Raw genomic sequence first — 16671 nt, forward strand, 5'->3', positions numbered from 1 at the left:
AGTAACGTGCTTTACAGTAGCAATGCTCACATTTCTTGAGTACCACAGGTTGTGATACACTGCTGGGGGACGTAACAGTACTATTGCCATGTACAACATGCGCACAGCACTACAGTAGAATCTCATAGTAAACTCTGATATAATGAACCTCTGGCTGTAGTAAGCTCCCTCTCCAGGTCCCAGCCACACGCCTGTATAAATCTGCAGTGTATGGCGAATTCTGATAAAGCAAACGTCTGCTATAGTAAATTACTTGGGCAGGTCCCTTGGAGTTCACTATAAAGTGATTCTACTGTACTACCCCTGCTTTGTGCATCAACCCCCAATATTTGTCTGCTATGTAGAATGATCCGGACAGGTTTTGTGAAAAGAAAAACATGGTATTACAAGTATCCATACCTATTCAGAAGCACAGCTGTATCAGCGTGCTGGAAGATATTGCTCCTAAATGGTCGCACACCACTTCCTGTTTATGGCATCCTTCAAATCCATTCAGCCAATTAACTAAAGACTCCCACGGGAGTCCATAACTGCTCATTCACATCGCAGCAAGAAGGAAGAGCACTGCACACCCATGTATTTGCTAGGAGACTGCCTCATCAAGCAATGGCTGCCGGACACATATGCAGGGTACACTTACCTGCACTCACTTCCTCCCATCCTTCCAAGTGGCTCTTTAAAGGAGAACTGGAGTGAGAGGAATTTGGAGGCTGCCATACTTATTTCCTATTAAACAATACCAGTTGCCTGGCAGCCCTGCTGATCTATTTGGCTGCAGTAGTGTCCGAATAAGACCAGAAACAAGCATGCAGCTAGTCTTGTCAGATCTGACAATAATGTAAGAAACCCCTGATCTGCTGCATGCTTGTTCAGGGTCTATGGCTGAAAGTAGTAGAGGCAGAGAAATAGCAGGATAGCCAGGCAACTGGTATTGCTCAAAAGGAAATAAATATGGCAGCCTCATATACCTCTCGCTACAGTTGTCCTTAAAGCAGTAGCTCTCAAACTGTGATGTGGAGACCACTGGTAGTTCTTAGGCATTTATTAGCTATAAGCTGTAACATACACTTCTAACCAAACTACGGTACCTCCTGCTTATTTTCTAAGTGAAAGGTAGTAAACAACCACTGCCAAGATGAGCAGGACACTTTCTTATAAAATTTTATTTCAATAAATGCAATAATGTTTGAATTATACATTCAATGCAAATTATTTATTAGGTTAAGAAATGGACATATGCGGTTTTAATCTTCTTGACTTGGTTTAAAGTGGACCATGGAGATTAGGATTTTAATGTCCACCACTCTTACTCTGCCTATTGACTAACAATTACCAACTTTTGGTACTTGTTTTGACTGTGGATTTTACAGCTCACTAAGCTGAGGAGAAGATGCACTGTGCACTCAGATACAAGCGGTCCTACAACTGGTTCTTCTTGAAAAAGCTGCTTTGATCTATAGTGGAACCCAACCAAAGTTGTTAAATTTTAATCAGAGTGAGGAAGGGTTAGAGGCATTGATAGGTTTTCCAGCTGTTTTGGTCCCTACTGCGACACTTCCCTTGAATATTTAGTTCAAGGGGCATAACAGGAAGCCGGATAAGACCACCCAGAAGGAGAAACCTGTCAACTACAAAACATGTCCAGCTAAGATATTTATCCAAACTTATTTTCTTTTGACAGCCATACATATTTGAAAGTATGCTTTTCTGCCCCAGTGTCATCAGTCACTGGACAAAAAGGGGAAATGTCATCAATTGGAATACAAGAACAATAAAAACCCAGCAGAGTCTAACCATTACCCATGCCACGGTTTTTACACCCATTTGCTGATTGGTGTCCCCTTCTCTCCCAAGGGATTCTCCAGAAAGGGAGAAGATTAAGAAACAAGAACTAGAAAGTTAGACTTACTGAACACCAGACAATGACTAGGATACATGCAACAATAAACACCTGACAGAGGCACAAACTGTATTTTACACTGGTTAAAAAAATTATAGTAGCACAGAGTTTGTTACATTTCACATACTTATGAGACCACTAGTTAAAGAGGAGCTGTTAGGTATAAGGTCTCAGAGAAAATAAACACATATATCAGTAGCTAAAGATTGGCTGTACTTACATTACATATGCATTTCACTGTCCACGTTTGGATTTCACAGAATTTGTATATAGTATATGCAGAGATAGATGCTCCTGACAGCTCATGGCAGGCTCCATGTTTTTCTGTCAAATGTGTCGTCATGTCCTGCCTGCTTCCTGATCACAGATAAGCTGGTACTAAATAACACAGTGTGCAGTGAATATTAATGAGTCATGTGGCTAGGAACAAAAGCTGACTCCTGCAGTGTACTCTGCCCGAGATTTATCAGTGCTACGCGATTACAAGCTGCTGTAAAGTCTCATTAGCAGCCGAGGGGAGAGCCCCAGAATGCTTTGCAGTATGGTATGCGGCTTGCGTCTTCTTAAGAATAACAGACTTGCTGATAAGCACACATCAAAGGTAACTGAGATTTTTATCTTCACTAATTGCTTTTGGGCTTCCTTCTAAACTGTTTAACACAGGAGAATAGAGGTTTAAATTAGCTTCTGCAGCCTGACAGTTACTCTTTAATAATCGAAACTTTGTAGACATGGCAATACAAACAGACCTGTAGGTTGGCTTCTGGCACAAAGATGTAAGATTAATTTGTGTTATGGCCCATACTCACGAGGGACTTTTGTCGCCTCAACACGCGGCGCGCGCGTGTTGCGGCGACAGGTCGCCCGTGAGTATGGGCCGTCGCACGCGCGCGCGCCCCCGAACTGTCGCCCGTCGCTATGTCGCCATGCGATTGAAACTTTCAATCGCATGGCGACAGTCGCCGCTGCCCCCCCGCCGCAACTGTCGCTAGTCTGCGTGAGTACGCGGACTAGCGACAGCAACCTCCATTGAGGTTCACAGACCTTCCGGTGAGCTTCCGGCGGGGGGAGGAGGAACGTCAGCGACAGCTTCCGCCTTGCCGCTGGTCCCTCTTCCGCATGTGTACGCGGAGGGACCTGGCGAGAAGCTGTCGCCGGCCTGTTTCGCCCACACGCTCACGTGTGCTGGCGACAGGCGAGTTTTGCAGCCCGTGAGTACGGGCCATTACACACTACCCTACATGCTGGAGATGTGATAGGCACGCTCTGGCAACTTCCCTCTTTTCTGCTCTGCCAGTCACATGTATCAGACTTTCCACTGGCCAGTGGGCTTTACATGACAGAGCAGTGACCAGCAAGAGGCAGAGATTAATAGAGGAACTCTACATTGAGATAATTATATGTAAATATTCAGCATGCAAGACTATGGAAGCTTTATAAGGTTAGACATACACTATGCAACGTTTACCAAGTAATATTCTTCCCATCTGCACAGCAGACATCACTAAAGAAGGGCAAAGGAACTCCAGTTTACCTGGGATTGTGAAAGATAATAATTTAAAGCATACCTATGAAATCCAAGCTCATTACATGGCCGCACACAGACGTCATTTTGAAACGCACGGTCTGTCCCATGAATGAACCTGAGTAGTCATGGACAGAACATGCACCATTTAATCCCTTCCGAGAGTTTGCAGATCCTGCAAAAGAAAGCAGTAATGAGTTTAAAAGGAACTGTAAGATTTTTTTTTTTAACAAAACAAAGGAAAAGAGTGTTATAAGGAAATTAAATCCTCTTACCCTAGCAGGGTGGCGTAGAAAAATGTGCCTCATGCAACATGGTAGGAATCATGTTTACTACTGGTGCACAGAGCTAGAGGGGCATTTTGTTCCCTAAGTTGAAGTCACGCCCCCTTTTTCCTTATAAGGTAGCCAAGTTTATCCACATTGCTTAGGGCCCTGTTTCACACTGACCATCGCTGCAAAATCCCCACTATTTTAACACAACTGTTTGCAATTCTCATTCAGGGAGAAATGCTCATTCCCTGAACAAGAATTGCAAAAGCAATCACAGCAAAATTTTGGCACAAATATTAGTATGAAAGAGACCGGGTTTCACTGTTATTTTCTGCTCTCCACCAGGCTGCTATGTCAGTGCTGTATCGGATCATGTGCTGCTACTACTATTTCTCTGCTCTCCATGAGGCTGCTATGCCGATGCTGTGTCTGATCCTCCTATTTCTACAATATTATATTATGCTTCTGATACTTAAGGTTGGATATCTTTGAGCTCATAGCTCCAACATAAAATTTGAGGGAGGGAGGGAGGGTACCCCCCCCCCAAACTACGTCTGTGCCAGTCCTGCTGGCTCCTGAGATAGGGTATATCGATGCTATCTTGTGAACCTGTGGGGCTGTAATTTGGCACAAAGGTCGTTCGGAAATGTGTAGGAGCTATGAGTGCTTAGATATCCAGCCTTTAATATCAGCATATGCCAATCAGGAATGAGCTGCATGTGATGTCATTACCCACAAGGCTGTGCATCAGTAGGTCGAATTTTAATTAGGCCTACACTGTGGGAGGGGTTTCACCCTTTCAGCTAGATTTCCAATAGCTGCACAACTTTTTCCCTCTCTAAGACCTGGGTTTACTTTTCACTGACACACCTGCCATCAGCTTCACACTGGTGGTGAGTTCATTTCCATCGTGCAACTATTCTTTAATTTACACATATATAAATACTCAAACTGCCCACCAGCTGTAAAACTGGAATTCTGAAACTGTGGTTATTCGGATACAAATACCCACAAACGTGAGGCAGGCAACTGCAAGCACGCACGCACGCACGCACGCACGCGCACACGCACACACACACACACACACACACACACACACACACACACACACACACACACACACACACACACACACACACACACACACACACACGACTCGTGCAGAAACCAGATACTAAAAACTAAACTGTCTGCAGAAAACTGCTGCCGTATTCCACAGACACAAGAGTGATCCCTCCCTGATGCTTTTTCATGGAAATGTGATTAACTCCCCTGGCGGTATAATTCCCGCGGCAGCGCAGCAGCGGGAGGGGGTTTTTTCGCCTTTTTTTAGCATGTAGCTAGCCTAGCGCTAGCTACATGCTTCCCCCCTACCCGCGGCGTTCGCCCGTCCCCTCCGATCGCCGCTGGCGCCGCTTGCCCATAAGGAAATCCCGTTCTGAACGTGATTTCCTTGAGGGCTTCCCCCGTCTTCATGGCGTCACAGGGAGTCCCGATCCACCCCATAGTGCAGCCTGGCGGAGATTGGCCAGGCTGCGCAAGGGGTATGCGGGGGGGGGGGGGGGGCCTGTTTCCGCGGCGGGTAGCGGCGCATCGGCGGCGGCGATCAGAGCAATTGAAAGAAAAATTATGTAAATCGGCCCAGCAGGGCCTGAGCGGCACCCTCCGGCGGCTTACCCCGTGTCACACACGGGGTTACCGCCAAGGAGGTTAATTAAAATGTTGATAGATGCTGCACAGTAAAATCATGCATTCTTCTGCACTGGGCATACATGGTGGACACTGTCGGGAATACTCACTAACTAGTAATAATTTGCATATTATTTTTCCAGGTATAGCTCTAGAACAAAACATAGTTGTGGCATTGTCATTTCACTATCATCAAATGCTCAGTTTTTGGGGGTTTTTCAAAAACAAAAAAAACATATATAAAGGTGAAACTTTCACATAAAACAATGAATAGTTTGAGAAGACCAGAGCGTACAATAGCTGTGCATGCAGCACAGGACAAAAAGGGAATAATCATACACACCCAACAAGTTATTCCCCCTAGAGCATACATGTCAAACTCTACCTTCCCCCCCTCTCCAGGCCAAATTTGATATGCAAAAAGTGCATACAATAAGCTGGGACCGTGGTGTCTCCCCTTATCACGGTAGTGACAGCAGTAGTGACATAAGGCCAGTGCTCCTACTTGTAGTCCCTTTCCAGATGAACTGCCCTGAAAGAGGATGGTTCATGCCTGTGAGATTCACCACCACTGGAGGTCTGGGGTACATTAGTAAAGAAACCAGCATGTGTCTCCTAGATACAGTATAATACCATTGACATTCATTGAAAGTACCAAGTCTGTCAAAAACCAGCAGAGGATGGAAATATAAAAAGGATATGTTACAGACAGGAGGCCGCCTGTGGATATAATATACCTCCAGTTATTCGGTCCTGTCTCAAAACATAACTATACAGGACACTGTGGAATTACAGTCCATGGAAGGTGTCACAGAGGGTTCACTCTTACGGCTGCAGAAAACAACTACAGTTTTCTGAAGATTATTTTTTGTTTTTAATCTGTGTTTTCTGCACACATCATCCAAAGTCTGCTGACAGAAGCCGACTGTGGGCAATGGTAACGCAGCAGCGAGCAGCACATTAGATGTGAACAAGCCCATTGATTAACATGAGCTATCACAGCTAGTGCAGTTCTGCATGCAGGGAGACTGCATATGATCCCTCCGAGAGTGAACACTTTGTAAGGAACAATTTGAAGGCACAGTTATTTATTAATGCACCTATCCTTTAAGCAAGCATTGATTGATGTTTTTGCATTCCATGTAGGCTGTTTTGTACCCCAAAACTGCACACATGGAGTAGACTACATGAAGCCGTTACGATCACATCTTACCTTTGGAAAGGATTTTGGCAATAGACTGGGCCAAGGAAGGCTTCTCTGCTACCATGAGCACAGTCTTCATTTTCAGGCTCTCAGAAAGCAGATTTGCTGCTCCTAACAAATGTACTGGGTAGATAATCACCTGCTTCTCTGAACTGCAAACAGTATAGACAGGGAAAAAAAATCAAATATTGTATAATATGTATCAACATAAAAAACACTGCAAATGAGAAGGGGTGCTCCAAGAAAGTTGTTCTATAAACCTGGAGTGATGCGGCATGCAAACGCCACCCTAATATTTGATACAATAAGGATTTTCTGCTTCTCATATACTAATGCTACGTACACACATGCGACAACGATCGTTTGTTGTCAACGACGAACGAACTTTTAATTGATGAAAGAACGACCTAAGTAAAGTTAGTTTTAAAAGGTGTGTAACGATCTGATCGTTAGAAGGAACGTTACATCACGTAAAAGTAACTATTGCGCCTGCGCATAAAAATGAAAAGTTCCATGGAGAAATAGTGAAATGCACATGTCAAGCCTAGTACGAACGATTGTTTCCAACGATGTACTACTTTTGCAAACGTTCGTCGTTGGGAAAAATCCACCAAGCTAGATCATTCGTTTTGAACGATCTAGCTCGTCCGTCGTTAGACTTAATGGTCGTTGGCTGCTCTTTTCCTAACGATCGTCGTTTGAAAGGATCGGGGAACGATCGTTCCAAACGACTATAGTCGCATGTGTGTATGCACCCTTAGCCATTTATTTCCTAATGCAATTCAGAACTGTAAACTGATTAAAAACTTCAACATATATCACTGTATTACCTTTCTACTGTGTTTCTACAGGTTAGCAGGTTAGTATAATATTCATTGGCAGTTATGTCATGTGTTTATTTCAAATAATTTTACTCAGTTCAGGTTCCCTTTAAGCCTATGGGGAAGTATTGTGTTCCCACTGGAGTCGACCAGTGATTGGCTCAATGATTAAACCCCCCCCCCCTGCCACAAGACCATCGGCTCCAGTAATGGCACAAGTTGCCAGAATTTTTCCCCTTACTGCCGTTAGGGCTTACTTTTGGGGTACAGCTTATATTTTGAGCATGCTCAAATTTCCTGCTAGGGCTTACGCCCAGGGGATGTCTTAATTTCAGAGAAACAGGGTAGTTAACAAAAAAACAACTATTACATTTCTAAAACTGTATTTATATGTTCTTGTCATTGGTCACTGTTTTTCTAGATGTCTACAAAAAAAAAACATTACAATTTCAAGCATCTCCTGCACTCTCTTCAGGTATCCTACAATAGGTCTTTTCATTTATATGGACATTGAGATTATACATCTAAGGCTGGATTCACACTATATGGCATGATGTACACAGCACACTTTTTGTTCCAGGGCAGGCAGTCCATGCAGACTGTTCTGAATTGCTCACACTAGAATCGCTTGGCTTTAGGTGCGATGTGTTACAGCGCTTGCATGTGCTCTGTGTCAGACTGGGCTGGCAGCATACTGGGATAAACCATTTGCAGACCTGTAGCAGGTTTTCCCTGCAAATAATAAGATAGGCTTACCTCTGTTTAGCCACAGGGATTTTAAAGGGATACTGTATGGGGGGTTGGGGGAAAATGAGCTGAACTTACCCGGGGCTTCTAATGGTCCCCCGCAGACATCCTGTGTTGGCGCAGCCACTCCCCAATGCTCTGGCCCCGCCTCCGGTTCACTTCTGGAATTTCTGACTTTAAAGTCAGAAAACCACTGCGCCTGCGTTGCCGTGTCCTCGCTCCCACTGATATCACCAGGAGTGTACTTCGCAGACACAGACCATACTGGGCCTGCGCTGTGCGCTCTTGATGACATCAGCGGGATCGAGGACACGGCAACGCAGGCGCAGTGGTTTTCTGACTTTAAAGTCAGAAATTCCAGAAGTGAACCGGAGGCGGGGCCGGAGCATCGGTGAGCGGCTGCGCGGGCACAGGATGTCTGCGGGGGACCATTAGAAGCCCCGGGTAAGTTCAGCTCATTTTCCCCCGATCCCCCTACAGTATCCCTTTAACAGTTCCCTGGCAGCCCAACTGCAGTAAGTGCTAAGAGATAGGTCAACCAAATAAAGCATCCAGGAGATCTTTAATGCACCACAATGAAGTGTATGGACAACATTAAAAAAATAACTGATTTAACCTTGCTCCTGCATTTTGAAGAGTTGGAATTACAATGTCATTGATGTGACAGAGGCCTTAACAATTCATAACTGCAGACATAAGGTTCAATCACACCTGTCCACTTAAAGGATAACTGAAGTGAGAGGCTTCCATATTTATTTCCTTTTAAACAATACCAGTTGCCTGGCTGTCCTGCTGATCCCCTGCTTCAAATACTTTTAGCCCCAGACCCTGAACAAGCATGCAGCAGATCAGGTGTTTCTGACATTGTCAGATCTGACAAGATTAGCTGCATGCTTGTTTCTGCAGTTATTAAGACACTACTGCAGCCAAATAGATCAGCAGGGCTGCCAGACAACTGGTATTGTTTAAAAGAAAATAAATATGGCAGCCTCCATATACCTCTCACTACAGTTGTCCTTTAACGTGAGTGTTACAATGCATATTCAAAGAATGAAAAATAACTCACTTGTTATCAGTTACTGTAAGCTCCTCTGAAGCGAGTGTAGTCAGGGAACAGAGCTGCAAAGAGGGATTAGTCACCTTCGCACTGAAATTGAAAAGAAGCCTAGGAGAGAAAAAGATTTTGACACATAAGTAGGCATTTTTAATGTACACATTGCCTCCTCGGCATCTGGGACTGGAGTTCAGCTGAACTTTAAAATGCATTTAAAACCTGCCTTAAGTTTCCCAACTAACTAGGACGTCAAACTAAAACTCCTTTATACATTGCAAAAAGACAAATATTTTTACATTTTTGACATCCACTAGCTGTGCCTAGTAACTGTTCGATGACAATTTAGGTACAGCTGTCTCATGGCATTAGCCGTTTCCTTTTCAGTAGTTCACTTAGTTGTGGAACAAGCCAGATGCTATAGCTATTTTCCCTATAGCTCATAGTCCAATTTGCATAGGTCAGAACATGGTGCTCGACAGTGAGCTGAGCTGGATATTTATGTAACTGATTGCAGACTATCAACAAAAAATGACAACACATTGAAGATCAAGTGAAAAACAAGCACAGGGGCCTAAGCAGACAGAGGTGCCCCCTAGTATTAGGTAGTCAAAGGCATTCACAGTATAAGGTAGCCAGAGGTGCCACCTAGTATAGGGAAGTAAAAGGTGTTCACGTTATAAGGCAGCCAGAGGTGCCCCCAAGAATTAGGTAGCAAGAGGGATGGAGCTTTGTGGCAGTTCTGGCACCCCTTCCAAGCAAGAAAATCGTGGTGCCCTAAGCAACCGTTCAGGACAAAGGCTGGCGCAGTTTGTAAACACTTGTAAATACATTAAAGTTTCACTGCCTATAACGATTCCGACATCATGGACATTGATACTAGTGATGTGTCATGTTGCTTCACTAACAATCAGTGCTATTATTTTATTGCTGTCCCAGCAGCATGGCTCCTCCTGCTCTCCTATTCAGTCCATAAAGCAGACTAAACTGCCCTAAATCTATGTACTCACCTCGCGATGCAGGGAGATGGTACTTAGCGCGGGAGTCGTCGGGGATCTTAAAGATCCACTCCGCTGTGACAGTTATCGCTGCACGACTCTAAGCAAGAATCGAGTGATTGTGTACCTGTGCCCATATTGCGAGATCGTGTAAACGGCCGCTCATCGCTCAAAAAAAAAAATCACCAGTCATCAGGAAAATTGTTGGAAAAATCGCAAGGTGGATACGGGCCTTTACAGTACCAGGCAGCACGACTGTACAGCAAGTGGATGAAGGGTGAAATGTTCTTTTACGCTCCTCTGGCCTATTGTTCATTTATGCATAGATATAACCCAGCTGCAACAGGCAATGGGCTCAGTTCCCTATGACATATTCATTTCACGTGAAGTAAATTACCTCAAGCAGTAATTTATTTTTTCTTAGCATTCACTAAGATTTTTACACTTTGTAATACAGATAGTCCTCGGTTAATGAACAAGATAGAGACTGTAGGTTCGTTCTTAACCTGAATCTGTTCTTAAGTTGGAATATTGTGCCATCTCTGTCCCCTGTACCTCCTCTGTGCCTCCAGTGTCCCCGCTGCCCTTTGTACATGTTTATACACGTTTAAAAGCCATTTTTTCTTTTATTTTTTTTAAGTCGATTTTCTCTAAAACTACAAGTCCAATTTGAAAAAAAAAATTGGCTTGTTCCCATGGAAACAGAGAATCCATGCCGTTCGTTCGTATCGGCGGGTCGTTCGTAAGTCGAGCGTTCGTAACTCACAATTCACAAAGATTTTTACCTCTTGCGGTACTTCATTCAGTATTTGAAGGATTATTGCAGTGCATGGAAAATGGAAGCCATATGTGAGGCCTGAAACCTACTAGAAAGCGCAAAGTACTATTGCAATCACTAGCGATTTGTGAGAGTGTTTTGCAAGCAATTTTGGGAGCAGTTTCCCTGCTCCAATACAATACATTAGAATGAAAAGACTCCCAAAATGCTGCATGTCCTGAGATTGCGATTTGCTTAATCGCAATCGCGGTAGTGGAATCTGTCCCATCCATTTACATTGGCAGAGCGTTTAGGGAAATCTCTAGCGATTTAAAGCACTCCCTAAACACTCACTCAGGCCTCATACAGATAGCAAAATGAACATCACCTTTGTATCGGCTCAAAACCATTGGAATTTTAATTGCTACACAATAATACTGTGAATTTGTGTTTTACTTTAGGAAAAAATATGTTTTTCTTACTTTCCTGAAGCGTTTAATTAGCTGTCCTTTTTTCTCTACCCTCTATTTTCCCTTCTCTCTCCTGTAACCTCACAAATGGCTGTTTGTTATCATACCAACAACTCCAGGCTGGTGATAGTATACTGAACACATCTCACTTGTTTTACTGCATGTGAAATTTGTTGTGCATTAACATGAGGTATTTACCTCACTATTTCGCAATTTTAGTTTTCCGTGCGGCAACAGCCTTCACGATTGTCGGATCTGACCAGATTAGCTGCATGCTTGTTTCTGGTGTTGTGCAGCCAAATAGATCAGTAGGACGCGTACATTTGAATACGGCGCTGGTAGACTTGGGCGCAGGATCCAGCTGTTAAATGGCTGGTCCTGCTTCTGCACAAGTCCGGGGCGTTTTAATTACTATTCCCCCTCCGGGCCGACATGGATAGTGGGGAAATGAAATAATTCGGCTTCCAGCGATTGCTGGAGGCCGAATTATTGTGTTTTTTAAGCAACTTCGGCTCCGTCTTCTGACGGAGCCGACCTTCCTCACTGAGCGCCGCTATAGACTGATTCCCATTACAGTCTATGGCGGCGCTGGCTGCGCCCAAATCTAGCAGCGCTGAAAAGCACTGCTCCGAGTAGGACTGCCAGGCAACTGGTATTGATTAACAGGAAATAAATATGGCAGCCTCCATATTCTTTTCACTTCAGATGTACTTTAAATGATAATCAACTAGTACTAAGGGTGCAAACAACACGTCCCCCATAACATTACACTCATACAGTCAGCTTGAATGGTTGACACAGGGAAGGATGGATCTGTGCTTTCATGTTGTTCATGCCAAATTCTCACCCTACCATCTGAGTATCACAGCTGGAATCAAGACTCATCAGACCAGGCAATATTTATCCAATCTTTTATTTTCCAACTAGTATACCTAAGCCCGTTTAAAAACAGGCTCTAGGTCTCTCTCATCGCATATCAGCGTGCACACGCGCACCTGCCCGCACCCCCTGGCCCCGTCCTTCTCCTGTCCCAATGGCTACACACATGCACAGTAGCCAAACCACATGGGACATAGGGACAGGAGGATGACACAGGGACAGTTAGGGTTTTATTACATAGGATTATAGTGAGCCTGTGCTAATTGTAGCCTCGCCCTTAGCGGACAGGATTGAAAGCCAGTATGGTTCTCTTCTGCTGCAGCCCATCTGCTTCAAGGTTCAATATGTTATGTGTTCTGCAAACCTTGATAGAAACAAGTGGTTATTTGAGCGCATACCTATTACATAGCAGTTGGGAGATTTTTGCGCAGGGGAAAGCCGATAACAGCTTACCCTGCTCCTGCACAAGTCCCAGCGGAGTTAATTACTATTCCCCCGCCAGGCTGCCATGGATAGTGGGGAAAGACGTCATTCGGCATCAAACTATTGCTGGCGGCTAAATTACAGTGTTTTTGCAGTTATGTGTGCTCCATCTTCTGACGGCGCCCAAATCACTCACTGAGCGCTGCTATAGCAGTAATTCCTATTACGGCCTATGGTGGCATTTGGCTGCTCCAAAATCTCCTGCGCTATTTTTACAGCACTCTATTTGAGCTACTGTTGCATCTCGATCTTTTCAAACCAGTCTGCTCATACTCCTCCCCAAGTAGATGCACAGTTTAAAGTGACCCTGTACACACTCTGGTGGGAGGTTTTCATTTTTTGAGAAATTTTTACCGCTCATCCCTACTGCCATGTGATTGGCTTTTTAGCCATTTGAGTTACATGTGTTAAAAAGTAATTAACAGGTGTACCCAATAAAGATTAAAAACGCCAGTGTTCTGCCCAGATTAGGGCCAGGAACCTCAGTGCTGTAAGGTGAAAGTGCAATAACCACTACACCACCATGCTACCATACTTCTAAGGATCTTAACTCCTACTATTCTTTATTCTCGTCTTCTTCCCTGGGCACATAACTTTTTTGCTCAATCTCCCTCACCATCCTGCCCAGAGTTTATCCTTTCTTGTTACTAGTACCCCCAGAGAGAACACTGTCTCCTGATCAATGGTACATTTGTGCAGCACTGTCTGCGCTAGGGACAGTTGGACAGCTATTTTTCTCTCGTTCTTACTTTTTGTTGCCATCTTTTGCCTCCCTCTGTGGTTTTCCTGTCCTCAGGTGTTCAACAGACACCAGCGGCTTAGTGGAAAGCACCCATCATGTAGCCTGCCTGAGAGCGGGCGCCGCGTGATCTCGTAAGCTTTATGCGCCCAATCAGAAGCCGCCCTATTCCCATTCCCCTATTCCGCTTCGGCCATCTCTCTTGAGGGCAATGATGTGGAGCGTGCTCACGCTGTACGTCGTTCTGCCTTTCATTAGCTACACTGTGTGTGTACACTGTACAGGGGATAGTAGCTGCATATTAGTACAACGTAAAACATACAGCAGTATGTAACAATAAACTAAGCAGACACACTCCTTCTTTATAAACATCTTGAGTTACAGACGTCTCGAACGTCTCAAAAGTTTGTTACAGTATTGTATAAACTGTTACCAGTACTGTAATTTTAAAGCATATTATAACAACCAAAAACATCTCATATGCATGCACATGTATCTACGTTTATTCATGTATATTGATTTATAGGCTCTCATGATGTACATGAAATCAGCACACATATATAAAACATGAACCTTTCTCTGCCATACATAATCAGTTCTGACTGGGGCATACCTTGCACAATATGCACCTTGCACTGTGATTTGTTACCCCTTTTATGAGGTTAACCCATTCGCGTTCCGTCGTTTTCACTTGAGCAATGTTCACCTCCCATTGATTAGCCTATAACTTTATCACTACTTATCACAATGAACTGATCTATATCTTGTTTTTTTCCGCCACCAATTAGGCTTTCTTTAGGGGGTACATTTTGCTAAGAGCCACTTTACTGTAAATGCATTTTAACAGGAAGAATAAGAAAAAAACGGAAAAAATTCATTATTTCTCAGTTTTCAGCCATTATAGTTTTAAAATAATACATGCCTCCATAATTAAAACTCACGTATTGTATTTGCCCATATGTCCGGGTTATTACACCGTTAAAATTATGTCCCTATCACAATGTATGGCGACAATATTTTATTTGGAAATAAAGGTGCATTTTTTCTGTTTTACATCTATCACTATTTACAAGTTTAAAATAAAAAAAATATAGAAATATTTCATCTTTACATTGATATTTAAAAAGTTTAGACCCTTAGGTAAATATTTAAGTTTTGTTTTATTGTAATGTTTTTTGTTTTTTTTTATATTAAACATTTTATTTGGGTATTTTTGGGAGGGTGGGATGTAAACAATAGTTTTATAATGTAATTGTGTGTTTTTTTTTTTTTTTTTTTAATTTTAGTTGTAGTTTTACTTTTTGGCCACAAGATGGCGGCCATGAATTTGTTTACATGACGTCACTCTAAGCGTAACAAACGCTTAGAGAGACGCATGGGGGAGGCAACAGCCAGAAAAAGCGCAGCTTCCGGGAGAAGCTGTCGCTTTTTCAGCGGGGGAGAAGAATCAGTGATCGGGCACTATAGCCCGATTCACTGATTGCCTGGCTAACGAACCGCGGGCCGGGAGCGCGCGTGCACACGCGCGATCAGCCGCGGGAGCGCGCCAGAGCGTGCATGGTTCCTGGACGTAGAGACTACGTCCAGGAACTAAAATAGGTTTAAACACAGTGGGAGGTTTTTATTGTATGTTTTGTGTCAGTGGCAGGGGCAAATCCAGGATTTTCAAGGGGGGATTCCTGAAAGGTTTACACCATACAATTTTTCATGCGATCGATATGCGATCGCTGATCGAATCGATAAAGTCCAACATATTAGATCAGGATTTGATTCGATTTGCTTTTGTTATCAACGCGAATCGAATCCGGATCGGATATGTTTTATTTTATTAATTTGATCAGCGATCGTATATGGATCGCATGAAAAACCGTATGGTGTAGATGGGGCTTTACATTGCTGTGCTGTGGGCAACACAACCCCCTCTCTCTCCCTCTCACATACGATTTTTCATGCGATCGATATGTGATCGCTGATCAAATCAATAAAATCCAACATGTTTGATCAGGGTTCGATTCGATATGCGTTCGTTATCAACGCAAATCGAATTGAAACCTGATCGGGCATGTTGGATTTTATCAATTTGATCAGCGATCGCATATCGATCACATGACAAATCGTATGGTGTAGATGGGCTGAACAACACAACCCCCGCTCTCTCCCTCTCACATATGGAATGGCTGACTGGCTTCCCAACATCCCCCACCCTGCCTCTAACTAGTGAGCCCTGGCTGCACTTGCCTTATCCAGTCAGTGACTCGAGAGAACTCATCCAGCAGCAGTACTCCTCTCTCTCCACATGGACGCATACTCTGACGTGTCAGCCAATGGCCTTCAGGGGGAGGAGCGTGGCCACTGTGGCTGGATGGCGTGGTGACCTTGGGTCAGAGGGCCCCCGAGGAGCCCTCCCTCAAGCACAATATTAGATCTCTATTGGCCCGGTAATAATCACTTCTATAGATGCTTTAAATAGTAGTAAGCATTAACAACCTGTTTCCCATCCCTTACTTGCCCCTCTGACACTGTGGTTGTCCTCATCAGGTTTTGGTGCGCCGTATCAATTGTTATGTATAGAGTGCTTGGGGGGGGGGGCATGTAAAGCTTGCATCGGGGCCCACAGCTCCTTAGCTACTCTACTGTTTTGTGTGTTGGTTTAGTATGGGTTTAGCTTGTAGCTATAGCCTGCGGTGCAGGCTATCACAAGTAATTATACCTGCTGTGTAGGAGCTGGTCTATAGGGGCCCATACACTGGTCGATTTCAGCCAATCGATTGATCGGAAATCGATTCTATCAAATCTTTCGATTGATTTGCGGTCGATTTAGATCGATTTTGATGGATTTGACCTATCTGACTGGATGGAAAATCTAGGTCGATCTGCTGCCATGGCCCATAGAGTTGCATTGGATCTAATGGTCCAATAATGCATTTAGATCGATTTCCAATAGATTTCCCATGGAAATCTGTTCCTAGTGTGTGGCACACATCAGATTCCTGTCAGATTTGACTTGACAGACATTTGACAGAAATCTATCTGATGGTCGAATCTGCTGCAAATCTATAACTGTATGGCCACCTTATGACTGGTTGGAGCTTTGTCCCATTAGATTCATGGTCTTGCAGGGTTTTTTTCTAGGCAC

At 43.9% G+C, this 16671-nt stretch overlaps 1 protein-coding gene across 1 annotated transcript in view; it reads right to left on the reverse strand.

Annotated features, from left to right (window-relative positions):
• The window catches only part of TOP3B (DNA topoisomerase III beta), a 72569-nt gene extending 58894 nt beyond the window's left edge, over positions 1-13675 (reverse strand). Inside the window, exons 1-4 of the mRNA XM_068243051.1 lie at positions 13546-13675; positions 9225-9323; positions 6600-6742; positions 3469-3600 (exon numbers count right to left, since the gene is read on the reverse strand). Coding sequence (XP_068099152.1) covers positions 3469-3600; positions 6600-6669 — 202 coding nt within the window. The 5' untranslated portion in view covers positions 6670-6742; positions 9225-9323; positions 13546-13675. The remainder of the gene's footprint in view (positions 1-3468; positions 3601-6599; positions 6743-9224; positions 9324-13545) is intronic.
• Positions 13676-16671: the final 2996 nt, after the last annotated feature.

This window comes from Hyperolius riggenbachi, chromosome 1 (assembly GCF_040937935.1).
Source record: "Hyperolius riggenbachi isolate aHypRig1 chromosome 1, aHypRig1.pri, whole genome shotgun sequence".
Lineage (NCBI taxonomy): Eukaryota > Metazoa > Chordata > Amphibia > Anura > Hyperoliidae > Hyperolius > Hyperolius riggenbachi.